Source organism: Strigops habroptila, chromosome 3 (genome assembly GCF_004027225.2).
Source record: "Strigops habroptila isolate Jane chromosome 3, bStrHab1.2.pri, whole genome shotgun sequence".
Classification (NCBI taxonomy): domain Eukaryota; kingdom Metazoa; phylum Chordata; class Aves; order Psittaciformes; family Psittacidae; genus Strigops; species Strigops habroptila.
Window position 1 is genome coordinate 86,170,522 of NC_044279.2, and position 21,474 is coordinate 86,191,995.

The following is a 21,474-nucleotide window of genomic DNA, read 5'->3' on the forward strand; positions in this document are numbered from 1 at the left end:
AGAATGTCAACTCCTTACACATTATCTGCATTAGCCTATCGTACCTTAATTGCAACAGTGGTACTCTTTCCTCTGTATGCACTTTAAACCTCCTGAATTTCCTTCCTACCATGCAACCTCCAACTTGAAGTGATGGGAAACTCCAACTTTGAAATTACAAATCACTTTGCTTCTTGAGCAATTCCATCAGTTCTATGTTTTGTGAGGAATGCTCATCCTAGTAATAGGGTATCTCCGAAGGGGGAATCTAAGCTCCCCTCTCTCTACCAAAGCAGCTTTCTCTCAGGTGGAGAGAAGAAAAAAAGGAAAACAGAGCGAATCCATCTGGTTTGAGACTAGTTTTATTGAAGGCGAGCACTGGTGTACGAGAGCTTTGGCTTCATCTGAAGTGCTGGATGACAGCCAGTTAGTCATTTAGATACAGGCAATACAAGAACCTTCTCTGCTCTCGATTTCTCACTCCCCCACAGGACACAAGCTTGAAACTCTGCTTCTAATGTTGGGCAAGCCAAGACCTCAAATTCTTTCCTATGCCACCTGATAACATCTGGCTACTTCTACTTCATCACACTCTTATGCAATCCATTGCAAGCTGGCTGGTAATTGGATAATGCCTCAGCCTTATGGGGGTAAAAGATCTACGCGCGATAGGGATGGAAGCACATTAACAGCTGCACAGTTACACCCTTTGTAAAATGGTTTGATAATAGGCCAAATACTTGATAGCAACAAATGAACTAACCTCCAAACCAAATGAGCAGATCTATTTATTTAAGCCTACTTTACATACCAAGTAGGAAGAGATAAGCGTTAGAGCAGCTATTCCTAAAATGCACTGACTGAAGAATGTGGGAAAATGTTTCATTGGTACCTTCTGTAGAAAATTATCAATCACGTTTTAAACAGAAGAGAAACAAAGCTGGGAAGGAATAATCTACATGGATAGTTACAATCAAAGCAAGCAGGAGGAGCGGGGTCCCGGTTTTCCTGGGGGCATATGAGAGAAAACACATGAAGATGGATATTCTCAAACTCCAGAGTAATAACAGAAGCCCCCGACTTGAAGTGTTATGAAAGCCGTGAAATGCAAGTGAACAGAAAACTCCTCAGAGAGAGTACAACATCAGAATGAAGAGACTCCCTGCAACAAGTCACCAACCAGGAGCCAGAATGCAGATGGCTCTTCTGAAATTATTCCATGGGAAGAGGAGAAAAAGAATAGGAATCTTGCACTTACATGCAGACAGACATAAAAGACTGTTTTCCATGTGCACACCTTGCACAGTGGCCTATGACAGCAGCTGTTCCTATCTGGCAGGGTACAAGTTAGCTTTTTTGCAACACTCACTGAACAGGTCACACATTTCCGGGCCATGCGTGATCCTGAAGCTATGATGTGCACAGTTCTCAAGTAACAAGAGGAACCCTGGAGGGATTCCAACTTTCTAAAGCATAATCTTCTCCAGCACATCCACTGGGGCAGGGCTGCATGCTGTTTGCACAATCCAGCCGTAGGTTTTTGCATCATTCCAAGTATATCCCATGTTGTGTAATGAGTGTTGTATCATGCTCCTGTTACAAGTGACACAAGGAAAATATAAAACACACACACAGAGTACTGAACCCTTTAACTGCAAACATAACTGATGGCAAACTGTTCAGGGTAAAAATCAGAAGTGATTATTAAATTGGAAGCAGTGAATTTGGATGAACAGTTACTAGTTTATTTCCAGTCAGCACATACATTATCATCATCATTCCTTCACAGTGCATGAACTCTGGTCAGGCCCATAGTTGGGTAATCCCATGTGGGACCAACTGAGCTGTCTCTTGTTCCTGACCTGGCATGAGAAAGAGATAGTACAGGTAAGCCCTGAAGCAAAGGACATCTCAATGCAACAGGAAGTGCTGAGCTTTAGACAGGTACCTATCTGTCTTCATCTAGAAACTAAGTAAGCAAGACTTTGGTGTTGAAGATGATGAAGAAAGAGGAAGGGAGGAGAAAAGAGTAAAGATGCAATCCTCTTTTAGTCCTCCAAACTGGTATGAGTCAAGGAGGATATCCTGAGCTGCGAGAGGAGACAGTATTTTACTGAGGTGTTTATTAAGCTGCATTGTTTGGGTTTGTTTTCTTTAAGTTTATTTATATTTCTATTTAGAATGTCCATAAACAAAAACCAGGTTGCTCAGAAACAATTCTGCTTACTTCTTTATTTCAGACTAGTCAAACTAAGTGTTTCATCCTACATTGCTTTGAGAATAAAGACACTGATCTTTTGGACCCCTTCCTCCAGGCAATAACCCTTCTCTTCCTCTTCACATGACAATTGTAAAAGAAAAAATAAAAAAATAAAAAAAATCAGCCATTAATAACTTAGGTTACCAAAACTACCAGTTAATTTGGCAAGGTTGCCTTTAATCCTCACAGTGAGGGAATGCTACCATTGTTTTACGAACGCAGCCTCCAGCTGATTTCAAGAAACCCTCCTGTAAAAATTTCAATGACTCATGATTTTTGCACAGCACAGAGAATGTTTTAATTTACATAATTATACCTGTATAAACTATGCACTGACTGGTTCCCAATCTTGAGTTCACTCTAAAGTCTCCCTAAGGGAAAGGTGTCACATGTGACCAGAAACAGTTTATGAGTCTGCAAATATGAAGGGCAAGAACAAAGAGCCAAATCATTTGCCCTTCTTACAAGAAATCCTACGTACTGCACACCCTCAACAAGCATGAGCACCTATTGCTTGGTAAAACATGAAAGAGCCAGCAGTGCCACCAACAGAGACACCGAAGTCTACCTTTTAGGTTTTAAACATTGCAATTGGAGTATTAACAACAACTAGTATTACCTGCAGCTACAATTACAATGTCGGCAAGTTGCGTATGGATCTTGAGCTGCTCTTTTGGTGTGTATCTGTGAGTGATGGTCACTGTAGCATCACCTGAAATGTAATAGATTATCAATTAATTGTCATGTATAAAATGCTTGTATAGCATTTACTTGGGGACATTAACAACAGTACAGATGATCATCAGATTTGTCTTGGGATGCACCATTTATGTCAGCATAGGCATGATGCTCACAACACCTGCTGTTCACACATGAAAAACATATTTATACTTAATAATTCTCAGAGGATGAATTCATTTATACATTGTGGACTTAGTCCTTCTTCAGCTTCATTACATTTAGTGGAATCACACGGAGCAAATCCAGCATGGAATCCAGTGTCTACCTTATTAGGCGCACTTTGTACAGTGTGCTGTAAGACTCAGTCGTTTGTCACCAACTAAAGCTTCAAGTACAAGCTCACCATGTTTGGATCTCTGTCCTCAACCATATTTGTCATTCACCTGTCCTGAAGCACCCTAGATGTTTCCGTTGATGTTTGTTGTGTAGACAGGAAGGAAGATCACAGTCTTCCCTGTACTTGTGACCCAATTTCATAATAGTGTTTCCCTGAAGTCAAAGTTTAGTCTTTGACCCTACCATCTCTTGCATGCCCTGATAAAACACAACCAACTGAACCCTTACTTCACCCCAGAGTATGAAATGTATGCATCATTTTGGCCAAACTCAAAAGATCTGGGGCCTGCTCCTGCATGTATCCACATTTCTTGGCAAGAAACTACAAATAAACCTTCCTTAGTAAGAGATTAAAAACCTTGTGCTGTTTGATGAAGATACTGAGGAGAAATATCAACACACAAAACAGACTGTCATGAGGATAGGGACTGAAGGAAGACTCTTACTGCATCCAACAGCCACCATGGTGATTCCTTAGGGACTGCCCAAGAAAACAGCAAAGATAACAGGTATCAATAGAGACTCCTCCCAACATTCTCCCTGTCAACTATTTATACTGCTTGGTGTTCAGGTACTATATCCCCCCGTCTCCACCTTCCACTCACCATGCACTCCTAAGACACACGATGAACCATTAAGCTTAAAGTTTTCGCTATTTATCTCAGGTGTTGCCACCACATCTGCTTCCTCTGGAATGTGTCCAACTGATTTAATCTGTGCCCCATACCTCATTAACTCTCATTCTCAAGCATCTCATCTTCAACCTGTCTGCGCTCTGACTTCTCTGCTCTTCCCCCTCATCTTTGATCCCTCCTCTCCTCCAGTCTCTGTAATGCATACCTTTTCCTTGAAGAGAAGCAGATCAAGGCATTTTCAAATCATGAGAACAGAAAAGTACAGATGTGCATAAACACAAAATCACAAATTGTTACTTCTAAAAAATATACACATAATGAGATTCTTTTGACCTCTTGCGCTGTACTCAGCAGAAAGGCTGAGAAAAACTAATGGATAAAATCCAAAGTTACAAACAGTCACACCTTTGAGAAACAGAATCAGTGGTATTTTCCCCATCAAGATTTTAGTGAGGAATGTGTAGGTAGGTAGCTCCAGAAACCAAGTAACTGCTCTTACCACCAAAAATGAAAGGAGGAAAAAAAAAACCAAGGGGAGGAAGCCCCTACCTTCAGAATAGCAGTCCAGAAGCTTACAGACACCTCAGAAAGGGTAGGTTATCCATTTATTTGTGGATAACAGAAAATAAACAACTACTTCACACAGCTATTTCCGCTATAAGAAGAGAAATATATTTAGCCATTAAGATTCTGCATGATACTGCTGAGTCAATTCACGAGCTTATAAAACACAGAGAGCCCCCTGACCTGCCTCAACCAAACACCGTTTGTTTTGTAAGGGTTCAGATTGTTTTCTGATCTGACCAGATATCGCCATCTGCAGGACATGACGGTTTCTACACGCAACAAATCACTGATAAAGACAGACAGCAGCTCCTCAGTTTTGCTCATAATCTGTAAAAAAACAACTAAAACCTACAAAAAGAAAGAAAATAAACAAAATAATAATAAAGCACAATACCAAAGAAGATAACCGCAGAACACCAACCAGATCTTCAAGGACAGCCTAACCTGTGAATCAGGAGTGAAGACTATACTAGTCTACACCAACCACAAAAGTTTATCACCATGTACACCACAAATACATACTTAATGCTAATTTACTGTGAACGAAGCAAAAAAATTCTTTTTTCTCATTGGCAGCTGATTTATGCTGTGTACTATCACTTGGCAGGTTGGAAAAAAGAAAAACTACCTTAAAAATAAATTCATGTCTTCAGAATAAGGAAAGATAACTTCAGTGAGTTAACTCTACACTTAGCTTCCAGTGCCAGTAAGGGAACATCCAAATGTTTTCCTGTCTCTGCATAGAATACTTGACAACAAAGTTAATTCATGGACTTGCCCTCCGAACCAAATTGTACTACTAGTAGGCAGTCAAATAAGAACTACAAACCGGTATACAAGTGAAAAAAACTGAGCCACAGATCCAACTATCTCAAAAGATGAAAGCTATAAATCAGTATTTAATTACAGCTAAAAACCACCCACGCAACTACTATGGATTTGTAACAAACTGCTAAGGAATCATGGGTCACTAAGTCTCCCCATCTCCAACTTCGAAACATGCAAGTAGCTGGCAACACAACTTCATGTTGTATAAAGCCTCCTTCAAACCCCAACCCACACTGCCTGTAATATACACAAGCCAGTATTAGCACCAAATGGCAAAAATGCTACTCATTTTCATGGGAATGGGGATGAGACCAGAAGTATGCCCTGATGATAATTACAATTCAAACACTAAGAGAAATTTCAAATAGCAACTTTCCCACAGAGCCTGAATGGAAAAACCAACTGTATGATTAGTAAGAAGCTTTTCGTGTTTTATTATATTAATAACAGATTTCACTGCACTCCTATTAAATATGCCTGGGATTAAGCATTCATGTTTACCTCATTTGTGCACACCACCATGGCAGTTCCTAACATCAAAATGAAATTGCAAGAGAACAGTATTCTATTCAGATTCTATTTGTTTTTCTTTCTGCAGCACAATTACAGTGGCACATGCATGCTTCTTTAATTAGAATTACTTAAAAATATTTCCATTACAACCCCCAATTTCCAGGGGGATATGAAGCGCACTGCAGAAAAATCCCCCAGGTCAATGTGTAGTATCATAGAGCTCACACAGAAAAGTCACTTTGTTGGTCATTTGGGTATTTTCATAATCACCGTAACATAGCACAATACAGGAACTGTGACATATTTATCTATGTATATGTATATGTGTATATACATGCATGTGATAACTTGCGTATGAGAACTGTGAAATTAATATTACTAAGCCCAAGGATAAGGCATGCAGCTGTATTAGTTTGCATGAACATCACATGAACCTCTGTAGCTCAATAAGGCCATGCTGCCAGGTATTAGCCTCAATGTTCAGCACTAACCATGTTTAAACAGTAGCTGTCTCCCATGGAGTACAAAACCATGATGTAATACCAGAAAAAGTCAAGTCCAGAAACTGCTCTTCTGAGATGTCAGGAAATACATTAGCAAATTTACTTCCTCGCTGTAGTTGCAAACATTGCATAAGATACAAAAACTTCCTCTTTTTGTCCAAATCCTCTGGTCAGCTTGATTTTCATAATTTCATGAATGGAAGTGTTAAAACAACACTCACGGATTTACCTCCAGGCCTTTCATGCTCTCCATCAGTATGCAAAAGCATTGAAATAGGCATTCCAACATTCTTAGATCTTCCAGCTACTACAACATTTTTCCCAAATGTCTGTATTCCTTATAGGAAAAAAGAGGAAAAAAAAAATAATTATATTCTGCTATTTTGATATACCTAAACCCTTCATTCTCAGTCGCCAAGATAACGTTATGTGCTCTTGTAGACTGCTGACAACTATATGACTTCAAAATCTCCAAGGCTGAATTTGAGGGATGAATCCACAAAACAACTTTCAGCTTTCACCTTGGAGAAACAGAGCTGGCGACTGAATCAGGTTATCTGAATCACCCTTTGGAGCGACTTCGTTTCTCTTCTCTGACCACGAAGGGAAATGGAAACTCTTACACCCACCAATAAGAACATGTATATTATACTTATGAAATGATAACTATTAAATCCATAGGCATTTTTTTCCCTTTCTAATACTGAAAGAAATGCTTCTACTTTTGATCTTGTTTCTTCCCCTTCCCCCAGAACTTAGGCATTCAAATCAGGACATCAGGAATAGCACAGGAAGTTCCTTACAACGTATGTTGGCTCTTTTCATGCTGAGGGAGGTTAAAAAGGCATCTGAAGGGATGTTAGACGGGTCCTGCCAGAGGATGGGAAGGGTTGGTCCATCAGATCAGCCTGGAAAGTCCATGAGGCCCTTAGTGACATGGTTTATTCGTAGACTTGGCAGTGCTGGGGCAATGGTTGGACTTAATGATGTTAAAGGTCTTTTCCAACCTGGTTGATTCTATGATTATAGAATGCAGAAAGTAACTTGAAGTGTTTCACAAAGTATTCTAGGCAGACTACTGCCTACACTCAACTAATAGTTATGCTACTGGCAAAAGATCTCATCTATTTGGCACCTCCTTATTATTTAGACTAATGCTCTAAATTTTTGTTTTTCCATCAGCCCAGTATCTCTAGACTACCTACACCTTCTAACTCACACCTGACTCAATCCTTCGTTCTTTTTCCAAGATAAAAAGAGTTTCAATACAGTTCAGTTCCTTACCTGTCCGTTTGATGATCTCCCAAACAGCAGCAGCAGTGGCAGGTATTATAGAAGGCTGATCAAGACACAGGCGTCCAATGTTCATAATGTGAAATCCATCCACATCCTTTTCAGGAGCGATAGCATTACAAACAGCTCTCTCCTCGATGTGATCTAGAAACACAATTTTTCACATTACAATCCTTTCACTTGTCAGGTGACGTCAATACTATCGGAATCAATACACGGAGAAACACAAGTTGTTGCTAGCTAGGTAATCATTATTACTATTCATTACAAATAAACTACACTCCCCCCTCTAAAGGCAGCAGTTACAACTTCACCTTTTCAAGTCATCTACTGAAAATTAAATGCTTCAGTTTGACACTGCTAGTACAACAGATTCAGCCAAAATATGAGGCTGATACTCAGCTGAGAATGACCACTTACTAACTATGAAAATAAATGTTCAAGCAAGACATTTCAGAGTTGCTCCTGCATTCTGAAAGTGTTACTTATCAAGTGGCTCAAAAGAATAATCTAAAGAGAAAAGTTACTGTGCCTGTTACCTGTCCCTAAGATCACCAAAGATAACCTAAGCTGAAATAACTTTGCAGGTCTGCCTTTCATTTCCCCTTTTGCAAAAATATAAGTGGTTTTAGTAATCTCCTAATAAGCAAAACCAAAATGTATTCTACTTCCCTGGATAACTGTCAGAAAACAAAACTGTTTGATACCGACGAGTTCAAAACACTAAGTATGGCTTAAGTGACGATACCTGCACATAATTTATTACTCACATCTAGTTGCAATGAACATTTTTCATGTGCATTCATCATGTGCTATTGATATGGAATAGGTCTGCAGATGCTTAACGCTTACACTGCATAAACACAGGAACTGATAAAGAAAGAAAAAAAAAGCATTACCAAGTCCTACTGCAAAGCTACAAACCCCATACGTACATAAAGACACTCCAGAGGAGCAGCTCTATAAAACATACTCATAAGCGACCCAGAAAGCAAACCCCAGAGTTAAACCAGACTGTTAAGATATACAATTCTGTTCTCCATTTTCAGATGGAAGGAAGACTCCTTCTGACTCCTAATAAGAAAGATCTGTGGAAATTCAGATGCTAAGTACATGGATGAAAGAGTCTTACAGGTCAGACTAGCCTCATTCAGATTGAAGGCAACCATAACCTTGTTTTTATGTCAACTTGAGAAATAAATAAAAAAAAAAAAAGGGGGGGGGGGGGGAGGAAAGAAATTTGGAGTAGTCTATTAAACAGTTTTGCAAGAGAAAATTTTTAACCTTAGGTAAGTTAGTTGTTCATCAAACAAAAACTTCACTGCTCTGACAAACACCTCCTGACTGCTGTCTTCAGTTTCCCAGATACAGACAGATCACATATACATTCATGTGTACGGGAAAGAAGTCATGCTTTACAGGGAGAAGAGAGGATATGGACATCTTTCCCTCCCCATCACAGGCACTTCTACAACACCAGCTGGAGCAAGCCATCCACAAACAAGCAAACCAGCTCAATCCCAACTGTATAGACAGTTACTATGTTACTCAATGAGTACATTTTATTTGCCTTAAGAAATTTATTTTCCTGATTTGTTCCCACCTGACTGCAAGTAGCCTCATTTATACCCAGAGGAACAAGACTACTTCTGAAGGATGTTACTGTCAGTCTCACAGAACATGCTTAGCCTCCTCTCAACTGACAGTCAAACAAACTCTCTTGCTGTCATTCCGAGCTACTCTGCATGCCATGTTCGTCTCTGCACTCACCCTTTCACTTTTAACCAAACTTGCAAGACTACACCAGGCATCTCTTGCCCAGCTCCTCTGACATGCACAGAGAGAAACTCTTACTTACACAACAAACAATGTGTCTCTACTGTTGACATACAAAAAATAAAGACTGGGTTTGGAACGGGAAGACTGATGAAAATAAAAACATAGCACAAAAAGGATTTGAAAACCTACTATGCAGATCAAGAAATGCAGACACAGAGCAAGGAGAAAGCTGCCCAGCAGCAGCAACAAGCTCCCCAGAAATAATTTTGAGCAGCTCTACTGTGACACTGCTATGACTTTAGCAGTCAGTTCCACCAAAGCAGCCACGCTTCTTCAGCTGGCAGTTGTGCACAGCAGAGAGACATCAGGCCCCCTGCCTCATACTTCCTTGTTGCTTACAACTAAAAAATGTTGAGTTTTCCATCTTCAATCTCAAATAAGGATCTAACATTCCATAGCCATCTTCCAGGCAATTAAAAAAGATACAGGAAACTCTCCACAAAACCATTACCACATCAGAAGTAACGCACTCTGAAGGTGCACAGAAAGGAAGTTTTCCTCAGGCAAAGATGACAATCCTCAAAGTTAAGTTGCTCCAGCTCACAACAGTGGAAGAGAACAAAGCTATTTTCTGCTTCTGTTTTTATCCCCAGGTTGACCAAAAGCCACACCTGTGTGTGGTTTACTGCAAAAACCCCAAACCCCACACAACCACCTCAACTCTGGAATAAGCAGCCTCCACTGATCAAGTTATCACAACTTGAAAGCTTTGTCTCCTTCCATTACAATGCAAATTAGAAGAATTTTGGAAAATGAGCTAAATTAGCTTTCTGCCCTTTTGCTTATGAAGTTCCTTTGGGAGTGAAAAAAAAAATAATAAGAATTATAGCTGACAGCTATTCTGGAAAGAACTTCCTGAACATTTGCTGTTCATGATAACTTGCATATTGAAGTTTCCTCTAAAGACAATGCAATATTGAAGAAGTCCTGCTATTGATTAAATTACTCCAAAGTTTTTACTAAGGCAGGCAACAGCCAGGCCCCAAACTAGCAAGTTTCATATGCTAGAGGAAGGCTAATTAGTCTTTATGTAGTTACAGGACAGACATAATGTTCTTGAGAGGGATCCTCAACCACTTACTTCAGGACTTAAACACTGGACTAGCATCAGACATTTGAATTACACAACTAGAATTATCCTCAGGGTTGTTTTCTTTTTCAATGTTGCACAGGTTTAAATTCACGAAGTTTCAAGACTTAAGTCTGGTTTTGAACCACATATCAACAAAGGCAGGCAGCTTAAGAGCAGACTGGATGAGCCCATTTCCTCTGCCGTCCTTCAGACTGAAGAATTTCCATCTGTAGGCTGGCAATGCTCCACCTTTGGCATGAGTTCTTACTACTGAAATGAAAATTGTTCCATTACCTATTTCCCCTAATCTGTTCTTAGTGGGAGAGATGTTTGTTCCAAGTAAACCAACAACATTCCATTAGCTCCCAGAGTTCCTCTCTTGGTGGCCAAGATTCCAAGGTCTCCTTACCTGTGTAATACTTCCACCTTGTGGCCAACTTACTCCAACAAGTGGCTGATTTCACTTCACTTTCATATAATAGGAAACGCCAAACCTCCTAATCACAAACACTGGTGTTTATTACAAATACAAACCAAGCATCTCCTCCTCTATAACACTCAGCACCTGACCCCATCTCTGCTGACATCAAATAAAGGCAGCGAGAACTGCATGAAGGTGAAGACTGATACTAGGAGTAAGAGTGGAAACGAAGAGCTCACTTCAAAACAAAGCTTCAACTTCATTCTTATCAGAGATGATACTTAAAAACAGTAGCCCCTGGAGTCCCAGCTACTGCTAGAAATCGTGTGTATACATGCCAAAAAGACAGCTCCTGTCTCTCACAGAACATGGTATAAACGTACAATCAAAGACAACACTTAGAAACACAGAGAGTGGGCAACCCAACATGCCAGTCAATTTATTACCATGACTCCAGTAATTTGGGTTCCTCTCCATCAGGAAGCATGAAGTGGTTTTACCAGTTTGACTTACGTAGAGTTAGATGAAAAGTTTTATCACCGCCAAAATCCCATTTTGCCAGCTACTGGCAAGTGATATTTCAGAGAGATTTTATTACAAATTAGGAGAAGTGAAATAAAAACCAAGAATATAGTAGAGGCTTTTAGGACCTTAGCACAAAGCTCACCTGGAACATTAGGGACAGCATAGAAAACATGATCAAATATTTAAGGCAAGACCTGGAATCACTGCGAGACAGTATAACTTGGCATGATATAGGGGAGGAAAATATGGCAAAGGTCTTGGAGTTCAGGGCTAAACAGTGCAACATGTTAAAAAAAAAAAAACCTCTATAAATAAACTGGATAAACTGTGTGTGTGGAGGGAAATTCCTTGAAATAGCATTCGACTGAACTTATAAAAAAGGCAAGGTTGAAAATATGAAGTGACTCTCATGATTTAATTAGCGTTTCTGTTTAAAATTAAGTGCAGGCTAGTATACCACAAAAACACCTCAACTAATCCTTAGGCATGTCCTTTCTCAAGAGTTTCTTCTGTCACCAAGATACTCTTGTAAACTCAAAACTGTGAAACCCTTTCATTTGACATTGACTGTACACAAAGAGTGGGACAAAAGATGTCACCTACCTGGGAGAGGTAGCTGAACTAACAAACCACTAACTCTTGAATCCTTGTTGAGTTTTACAGTCATATCTAAGAGTTCTTCCTGAGAAATGTCTTTAGGCCTCAGTATGATCTCACTAGAAATGCCTGATATAAAACAAAAGCAGAAGACATGTTAGTACCAGGAAATTTATCTATAAACAGCTTACTCGTTTTGTTTGAAAATGTGTGTGATGTTTAACAACTGTCTTAAATAAACATGGAAGACTTGCTAGAAAGTCTATTGTCGTTTTCTGATCTTTAATGCTGTATTTCTCGATGTCAAATACCATCTTGCAACAAAAACATACAGAAATAAACGACCACCAACAACCTATAGTGGGACCCAGCAGCTCCAAAACCAAACAACAGCTTCAAAATATTTGGAAAATGAAGCATCTAACTTTTCTACAAACATGCTTTTGAGAATTACAACTACAACTGAACAGATAAAGCTACACTAGCATTACTGGCATGTTATCTGACAGCTTTTCTACCACAAAACTCGGTATTAGAAAAGAAAGTTTTTGAAGTTACTTCAAAAGATTGCCATTTCACTAATAGCAACAACACTCAGGTATCCCATTTAGGCTATTATACTCTTTTCATTTGAAGATGAGGTGTTGTTATCAGTCACCTAAATTCACTGTTTGATTTCATTATGGCTGAAATGTTGCCCTTCTTATTCAGAGCTGCAAAGCCTTGCATTTGGATTGGCTTGCCTGGCTCTGCTGTGAACTTAGAGCATTCAGTGGGACAAATATTCCATGAGATACAGCAGATGCACATGAAGACTGATATTATGAAGAAATTATTGACATTGAGAAGAAAAAGGCTTTTCTCAGTATCTATTTAATCACTGTTCCCATCAATTCTAGGGTAGGATGGACTGCTACCACAGAGGAGTTAGGCTGAAAAATGCACATAAAAAATAAGGAATCTAACAGGTACTGCAAGCTCTTAAGCAAGTATTTCACATTAAAAAAAAAAATTTAAAAAAAATAACCAAACTGTCTTGAAGAAAGAACTAAAACCTAACATAATTTCTCTTTTATCTTCATTCACCAAGCCCCTCAAAGCCAGTTAAGACACTGAACTGTCAAAAAATTCCCCAGTGTTCTTCAGTTTCCAGTTTCCAGCAATGAAGGTGCAAACTGCTCCCTAACATTTTTAAATACAGAATTGAACTTATGGCTACCATTCATGTGCCATTAAAATTACTTTGACTCCTTTTCTTCAGGTTCCTCAGGGAAGAAGAGGAGGAAAACAGTACAAAATTAACTTGAAATACAAAGAGTGTTCCTCCCCTCACTTTTTTTTACTTTTAACTAACAGCATCTTATGCTTACCAGGATCATTTATATCACATAACACATACCTACAGCTGCAGCTGCTTTTATCTTGTTTCTGACATAAATATGACTAGCTGGATTGTCTCCTACTAATATGACAGTGAGATGAGGTCTCTTGTTTCCAAAGGACATCCACAATTCTACATCCCTTTGAACTTCTTTCAAAACTTGTTGAGCGAGCTTTGTCCCTGAGATAATGGTTGCTTCATCACTAGAAAGACAAAAACACACACAATATTTAGCTCTAAGATTTCATAAACAAGACACTTAAGTGTGTAATCTACCACGTTAAATACACGGTTAAATTCCTGTAACCTCCCTTAGCCCCTCAGCCAGCACTACAACAGATAAATGTCCTAAGGTGAAAGGCTCACAACCATTGCCCTACCCATGTAGAAAAGCAGAGAAAGACTGAAAGTCTTGTGCCTTGAACTTGGCCCGGTACTACTCAGTCCCCCTCTCTCCCTCTATCATGGCTGTGATCATCACCCCAACTGAGGATGTGGACCCCCACACACCTCACCAACCCGCAATAAACAAGAAACCTCCAGCATGTATAACTTTCAGATGCTAAAATGTTAACTTATTTTGTAGCAGATAAGTAGCCTTTAAAAACTAACACTTTATTGCTTGGTGGTGGTGGTGCTTAGAGGGGAGAAAGCAGGAAGAGATGGAAAGAGCAAGAAATTGTACCACTGATCTGGTTTAAAACGTTGTATTCTGTAAGACCAAAAAACCGTAACTTCAAGCAGACAAAAGGAGTAAGCTGCAGTTTACTCATTTCAGAAGTTTCTGCTGTTTCAATCATTCTTAGTAAATTTTCATGACCAAAGAAGCTAAATGCACAAGGTGTGGAAGGGGAATGGTAGAGAGGGAACAGCAGCTGCAACAATGAGCCCACACAGGACCAGGCAACCACAAGACCACGCAAAATCACAGACTTTCTATTGCCTTAGATAAAGTCATCTAAACTCAACTTCTCTATCTGACTGATAGATGGAGAAATCCAGCCTACATTCTAGGTTACTGAGGAATGGTTCTCAGAGGACTCTGCTACATAAGGAAGAGAAAGATACCCAAAAGTAATTTTCTCTGGATTGGAAATAGCAGTATCTCGCTAACTTCCACTACTGCTTAATCCCTTTAAATAAACAAACAACTTATAAGCAGTAACATGACAACCTCCAAAATGTATTTTAAAATAAAATTTACTTCCAATGGCATCTGAGGTAAACCTTAACAGCGCTCCAAAGGCACCCCAGAATAGAAGGGAAGTTGAATTCCCTACTCAGTCTTACAAGCCCCATCCTCACCCTTGAATGACACTTTGGTGACAATAATATTAAGAGATACCCTTTAATACAACTCTTAACATCTTTTATCAACTTCCCATGCCGACCTCAACAGGTAACTGCTTACAGATCAAGTACATCTTGACTGAACAGGACTTCCTTAAGCACTATTTTGTTCAGATCTTCCAAGTGTCAGCTTTATCTTACCTTGGTTGTTCTCCTGGTCGCTAAAGTCTTCTCCACCTTCCCACCTGCCTGCTCACTGTAAGCAAGCATAGCCACTCCTCAGCTTTTACATGTCCACAGGACATATACCACAACAATTCAAGCTTGCACCTATGCTATCTCCTTCACTAACTGAACCTCTCTTCACAGAAACATCAAGAATCCAAACATGATACGTACATGTTTCTTGGTACAATCATCTGATAGAGTAACAAGAAAGTAAATACTACTCTATATGTAAAAACTCTGTAAAATAACACCAACTCCGCAGAAGCAGAACTACCAAGACTGAAGCAAAGTTGAAGTTACTAATGGACAAGTTGACTCCTAAGGAGCAGAGCTGTGAGGCACTGTAAGAAAACCAAACCTTTCTGGTTCATCAGCTCCTGACCAGAGACCATCAACTCATTACTACAAAGTAAGGATGAGAAGGAGAGGGTTTCCCTGCTGCAAACATCCTTCACTTCCTTCTTGGAGAGGAAGAGCTTTACATGTATGCACACATACACAGGTTGAACTCCTGCTTCGAATTGAGTAAATTAATTCAACATGACTACCGCTTGTAACTGATATAGTGTAGCAGAGACTCCAGGTGATTTCTATAATGACACCAACAAGGTGCCATGATAACTTCAACAAAAAACCAAACCAACCAAAATAAGAAAAAACAACCCAAAGTACCTAGTATTTATTAAAAAAAAGAGAAATTAACACACTCTGCTGATAACAATTTCTCCAACTGCAAGGAAAGCGAAGTCTTACAAACATACTTAGCACACAAAAGCCATGAATACCTTGTTTCCTTCAATTTTACACCAGCCATAGCTACCTCCCAAACACAAGTTTCTGTAGTGTTTAACTTCAATACATATATATAAAAAAATAATTAAGCCAACAGATGTGGTTTTATTCTTTTCCTGTATGACCTGCTCTGTATGTACTCATTTTCATAATCGTCTCTCATCTTCATTATTTATGTTTTACCTGTATGTGCCTTTGGCATCAGACACTTCTTTCCATGTACTCATTACGCCAAATAAATAACTAATGCTTGCCTGCGTAGAAATGCCATACACACTTAAGAATACAAGGACTACATAATATTTGGGTTACAAAAGATATTCTAAATCCACATGAACGTGTTTTGCATTTCTATGCTATTTTTACTCTAAATGTATTGCCAAAGGAGAAGTTTTCCTAATCTTTAAGCAAATAATTTTTAAGTGCATGCCTCTTCCTTAAAATCTAGCCACAAACTTGTTAAGTTTCCAAGATCTGTCCTTACTTAAAACTAACTGTTCTCACCCTTTCATGTTCAACCTTCTCAGTCATCCAAGGATCAAAACCAAAGGAAATGAACAGAAAAACAGTGCCAAAACCAGATCGCCACACACACACATTCTAAGCTTTGACAGAACGTATGTAGTACACCCTATCCAGAAAGTGCTGCAATGGGATCTTCAACACCTGCATCTTTCTGAAGACAATAGTGAGTTCTACAAGCGTCAGCAAAAGCCCCAGGACAAAAACTTGCCTGTTTCAAGTTAAGACTACTCTGAAAAAAATAATACTCCCACAATTAATTATTTCAGTCTTGAGAATATATCTCAGATGATCATCATTACAGCAAGACATACTGTTCTTCTTATGAAAGATTTTAATAAATTAAACGTAATCACCATAATTATTCACTTGACAAATCCAGTGTTTGACTATTTCAACTTTTGTTGCTTGAACTTTGCTTGACAGATAAAATAAGCAAAATGCATGATGGTATTTTACCTCTATTTTCTAGGAATACAGCAGTATTTATTATCTCTCTTGATCATTATTAGTTCCAGTGGGTTCACAATTTCATCCCAATTGTTAAGATAAGGGTACAAACTCAGCATACCAAGGAAACATGCATGGCCTGTTGTATAACAGAAATGTGGGTTTAGTTCCAATGAAAAACCTCCCTGGGAAGAAGGAAAAAAGAAAAAGAAAAGCCCTAGTAGATTAACAAAATGTTTCATTAGGTATTAAGAGAATAAGAGCTTGACATCCTTCAGCAATAAACTTTTTCTTTGCCTGACTACCCCTGAACATCCAAAACTAAAACATTTTTAACACTCTCTGGAAATACATATGCTTGAAGCTTTAATGTATATTTGTACACAAACAGATTTAACAGATTAAACAGATGTTTAATAAATGTTGAGTTAGCTTGCCATGATGAAAGTAGTTCAAAGTCATTAGTAAACCCAATAATAAAGCATTCTGGTTTTGTGTTAAAATTGGATTGGTTTTCACAGTGCTGCCAGTCTGATCAGTTGTGGTTTTTCTGTATCAGATTCTGGGGGACAAGCAAGTCTATACCCAGAACATTGAGGAAAAAAACCCCACCATGCTTTCTGAGACAGTCTAAAACAAGATGTGCACTCTGTCTCTACTAGAATAAACTACTCAACTGGAGCAAAACATCATCTGATTAAAGTTTTGTTATATTACTATGATGTGTATTTCTCTGTTTATCAGCACACTCAAACATGAAAAATGCTGAACAATTCAACACATGGGGAAATTATCTAAGCCAGTAGACACCATATTTAGCCACAGACACTTGTTTGAACTCTGCAGACACATGGATGGTAGAACATTGCTGATTTTAAATATTACCCTAACAGCACAGGGAAGGAATGCACAGTGGTGAGTTCTGAAACAACTTCTTTCCTCTGCTAATGTTTAAGATGGGGGAATAAAAAAAGTAACCCTAGGAGAACAAACAAACTGCCAAGGGCATCATCCGTTTCTTGAAAATAACTCCAGACACAGGCTTCCCCCTACTGCCTACCAAGCTACTCAAAGAAACTTGTTTAAATACCGGTGGCTAAAAAGCAGAAACCATTTCGGGGTTTAGATACCAACACTGAAAAGGAAACAAATCAGGTGGTAATGTGTTCTCATTTACTATTCCAAATGGAAAAGTTTCTCCTTCCAAGATTATTCTCCATCCTTCTTGACTCCAGAAATTATCTTCCCAAAGTAAGAAAACAGATGCACTAATACAACTTTTTATAAACATTATCAAGAACCCACTATCTGCTACAAGGTCACCATCTATTCATACCACATTTTTCAAGTCTCTGGATTTACTCTACAACTATTAAAGCTTTGAGCATTCCTCCCTATGTAATACTTCAGGTCCTGAGAGTTTATCAGGGCAGCATACACTTACACACCTGCTAGACTAAATATGCCTCAATTCAGCTCACCTTCCAATTCCAGCAACCTCCTGCATACAGATTCTCTTATTCTGAACCCTGTGTTTATAACAGAACAATTCAGGTACTGAATCCTTTTCATCTGTGCATCCAGTGACTTGCAAGATAATACAGAAACAAAGACCTCAGCTGCTATTTTAGACCACCCTATACACTAAAAGCCCAACATCATATGGGGCATCACAATGGGATGTTCTCAGTACTGTATGTACCACATGAAAACCTTTGTAAAATCATTACAGGAACATCTACGCTCCACAGAACTGGAAAAAAACCAACCAACCAACCAACCAGTTACAAGCAGCAAAGAACAGAAGTAGGGACCCACTGTGCAGAAATACAGCTTGTGACCTGGTGAACGGAGGAAACTTTAAGGTTAGTACTTCACAGAATCACAGAGTGGTTTGGGTTGGAAGAGACCTTAAAGCTCATCCAGTTTCAAGCCCCTGCCCCAGGCAGAGACACCTTCCACTGGACCGTGTTGCTCCAAGCCCCGTCCAGCCCGGCCTTGAACACTGCCAGGGATGGGGCGGCCACAGCTTCTCTGGGCAACCTGTGCCAGGGCCTCACCACCCTCACTGGGAAGAACTTCTTCCTAATGTGTCATCTTGATCTCCCCTCTGTCAGGTTAAAACCATTCCCCCTTGTCCTCTACCTACAGGCCCTTGCCAAAAGCCCCTCTCCAGGTTTCTTGTAGCCTCTGTAGGCACTGGAGCTGCTCTAAGGTCTCCCTGGAGCCTTCTCTTCTCTGGGCTGACCCAGCCCAGCTCTCTCAGCCTGGCTCCAGAGCAGAGGTGCTCCAGCCCTCGAAGCATCTCCATGGCCTCCTCTGGACTTACTTAAGCAGGTCCACATCCCTCTTGCGTTGGGGCCCCAACATAAACAACTCCAGTACAAACAAAAATGCTGACAAGGCAGAGTTCAGCTGAAATCCTCCCACACACACTCAGGTGCTTGTAGTGGCCGTGCCACAATACCAACACCAGAGGCACAGTCCTGCCACACATTAAACAGTACACACAGGGTCCCAAGGCCACCAGACTGGTCCTCACCCTGTTTGTGCATCCTGTGCTGCCCAGGGATCCAGGCTCTCAGCAAACACAGGCAGACCCCTGCCCGCTGCAGTGCTATGTGAGAGCAGTGTGACCACACAGCTTTTATTTGTTTATATTATTATTAATTTTAATGTTAAAATTTGTATTTTTGTTGGGGTTTGGTTTTTTTTTTCCTCCCCCACGAACAATAGAGCACCACAGTATCACATCACCTGCCTTACGGAGGACAGCAAAATGCAATGGAATGGGCTGTCACTATCACATCCCTTGATGAAGACATATAGTCTTTAGCAAACATTCAAATACCAACAAACTCTCAGCAAAAATAAGCAGAGATGCCAAAAAAAGAGAAAATAAAATTATAGTAATTCTGTGTAAATCCCCTGAGAGGCTCTTCTAACAGGAGCAAACACGTTTAACAGCCAGATTCCCATCAAGGAGGAGGCAGAAGACCATCGCAAGCGCTCCCCCAAGACAGGGCACCGTTTAACCCGCCGCTGGATCCACCACGCCGGTGCCGCAGCCCTTCTTCCTTCCCTCCGTCGCTCCCGACACCTCTTCCCGCTAGCGCTGACCCTGCAGAGCCCCGTTTTCTCGGGAAGAACCACAATTCGGCCCGGAAGCGGCCGACAAGACTCTCTCCCCACAAGCGTTTGGCTCCCGCCGCATGCTCCCAGCGCGACCGTTAAACGGCGGCGGCGCGCACAGCGCGCCATTCCCCAGAGCGCTCCCGCCGCACCGGGAGAAAACAGGAAAGAGGAAGGCGTGAAGAAGAAGATACCCGCAGCGGTGCGGCGTACCTGGCGGCGCGGCGGGGGGAGCTGCTGGTGCTGTAGGCGGCCAGGGGCGCCGGGCGGGAGAGCGCTCGCCACCTCCTGAGCGGCGCCAAGCCCGGACGCAACGCGGAGGAGGAAAAAGTGAAGGCGGTCGTCGCCGCCATATCGGTCCCGACGGGCGGAAGCGCCGCCGCAACCAAGCGACGAAAGGAGGAGCCACGGCAAGAAGCGGGCTCGGGCGCGTTGCGGAGGGCGGAGCTGCTGGTCGCTGTGACGGGAAGGACGGGCCTGAGGGACCAGGCGGAAACTCCGCCCGGCGAAGGGAAGGGTAAAGGCACGCCTGTGGGCTGGCCGTCACCCGTGTGGTGGCCCGGGATTGCTCCAAGCCCTGTCCAGCCTGGCTTTGAACACTGCCAGGGATGGGGCAGCCACAGCTTCTCTGGGCAACCTGTGCCAGCGCCTCAGCACCCTCACAGGGAAGAACTTCTTAAGCTCTCATCTCAATCTCCCCTCTGTCAGTTTAAAGCCATTCCCCCTTGTCCTGTCCCTACAGGCCCTTGTCCATGTGGGGTGTCCATGTCTGAAGTGGGGAGCTTGGTGGGAGCAAACTGGCCCTTGCTGCCCTCCAGGGAAGAGGAGGCAAAGGGGAGCAGGTTTATGGACAGAACTGCAGCAGCAAGGGCAGAGCCAGAGCCAGAGCTCCCCGCTCTGCCCCCAGCTGCTGCGGGCTGAGGTCCTACACTCTTCTCTTGGGACACCCTTCCCACTCTTCCCTCGCTGGGTGACACCCGAGACTGCAGGGTGATGCAGGCTGATTCAGGGAGGGGGGTGAAGGGGCCAGGGACATCGGCAGCAGCTCAACAAGCCAAGCACCTCCCAGAATCTGATACAGAGAAACCACAACTGATCAGACTGGCAGCACTGTGAAAACCAATCCAATTTTAACACAAAACCAGAATGCTTTATTATTGGGTTTACTAATGACTTTGAACTACTTTCATCATGGCAAGCTAACTCAACATTTATTAAACATCTGTTTAATCTGTTAAATCTGTTTGTGTACAAATATACATTAAAGCTTCAAGCATATGTATTTCCAGAGAGTGTTAAAATGTTTTAGTTTTGGATGTTCAGGGGTAGTCAGGCTACAGGATACAGGTATTCCAATGCCAGAGTGGCTGTGTCTGGGTGTTTGCTCCCCAGAAGGCTGCTGCAGCACTCTCTGCTCTCTGTTGCTGCTGCTGGCTTGTCCTCCAGTGTTCAGCCTGGCTGGTGGCCCAGCAGACATGTGGTGGTCAGAATTGGTAAGAGGTTGAGCAGAGAGTCTTCATTGCTGGTATGGGCAAGGTCTAATGCAGGACCTAGGCTGTGGACTTTAAGC

At 41.2% G+C, this 21,474-nt stretch overlaps 1 protein-coding gene across 11 annotated transcripts in view; it reads right to left on the reverse strand.

Annotated features, from left to right (window-relative positions):
• Positions 1–20,327, reverse strand: part of LOC115604704 (probable bifunctional methylenetetrahydrofolate dehydrogenase/cyclohydrolase 2) — a 59,688-nt gene extending 39,361 nt beyond the window's left edge. For 2 of the 11 annotated variants that reach the window (XR_003990385.1, XM_030478035.1), the window contains exons 1-6: positions 20,118–20,309; positions 13,509–13,693; positions 12,116–12,238; positions 7,647–7,799; positions 6,592–6,699; positions 2,859–2,951 (exon numbers count right to left, since the gene is read on the reverse strand). Coding sequence is in view for 10 of the 11 variants with exons in the window: in XM_030478035.1 (XP_030333895.1) it covers positions 2,859–2,951; positions 6,592–6,699; positions 7,647–7,799; positions 12,116–12,238; positions 13,509–13,693; positions 20,118–20,257 (802 nt within the window). In the remaining variant the exon portion in view is untranslated. Of the gene's footprint in view, positions 1–1,744; positions 1,842–2,858; positions 2,952–6,591; positions 6,700–7,646; positions 7,800–12,115; positions 12,239–13,508; positions 13,694–18,253; positions 18,531–20,117 lie in introns of those variants that run through there. The other 9 variants (XM_030478028.1, XM_030478027.1, XM_030478036.1 and 6 more) reach the window with 8 other exon arrangements.
• Between the last annotated feature and the right edge of the window lie 1,147 nt (positions 20,328–21,474).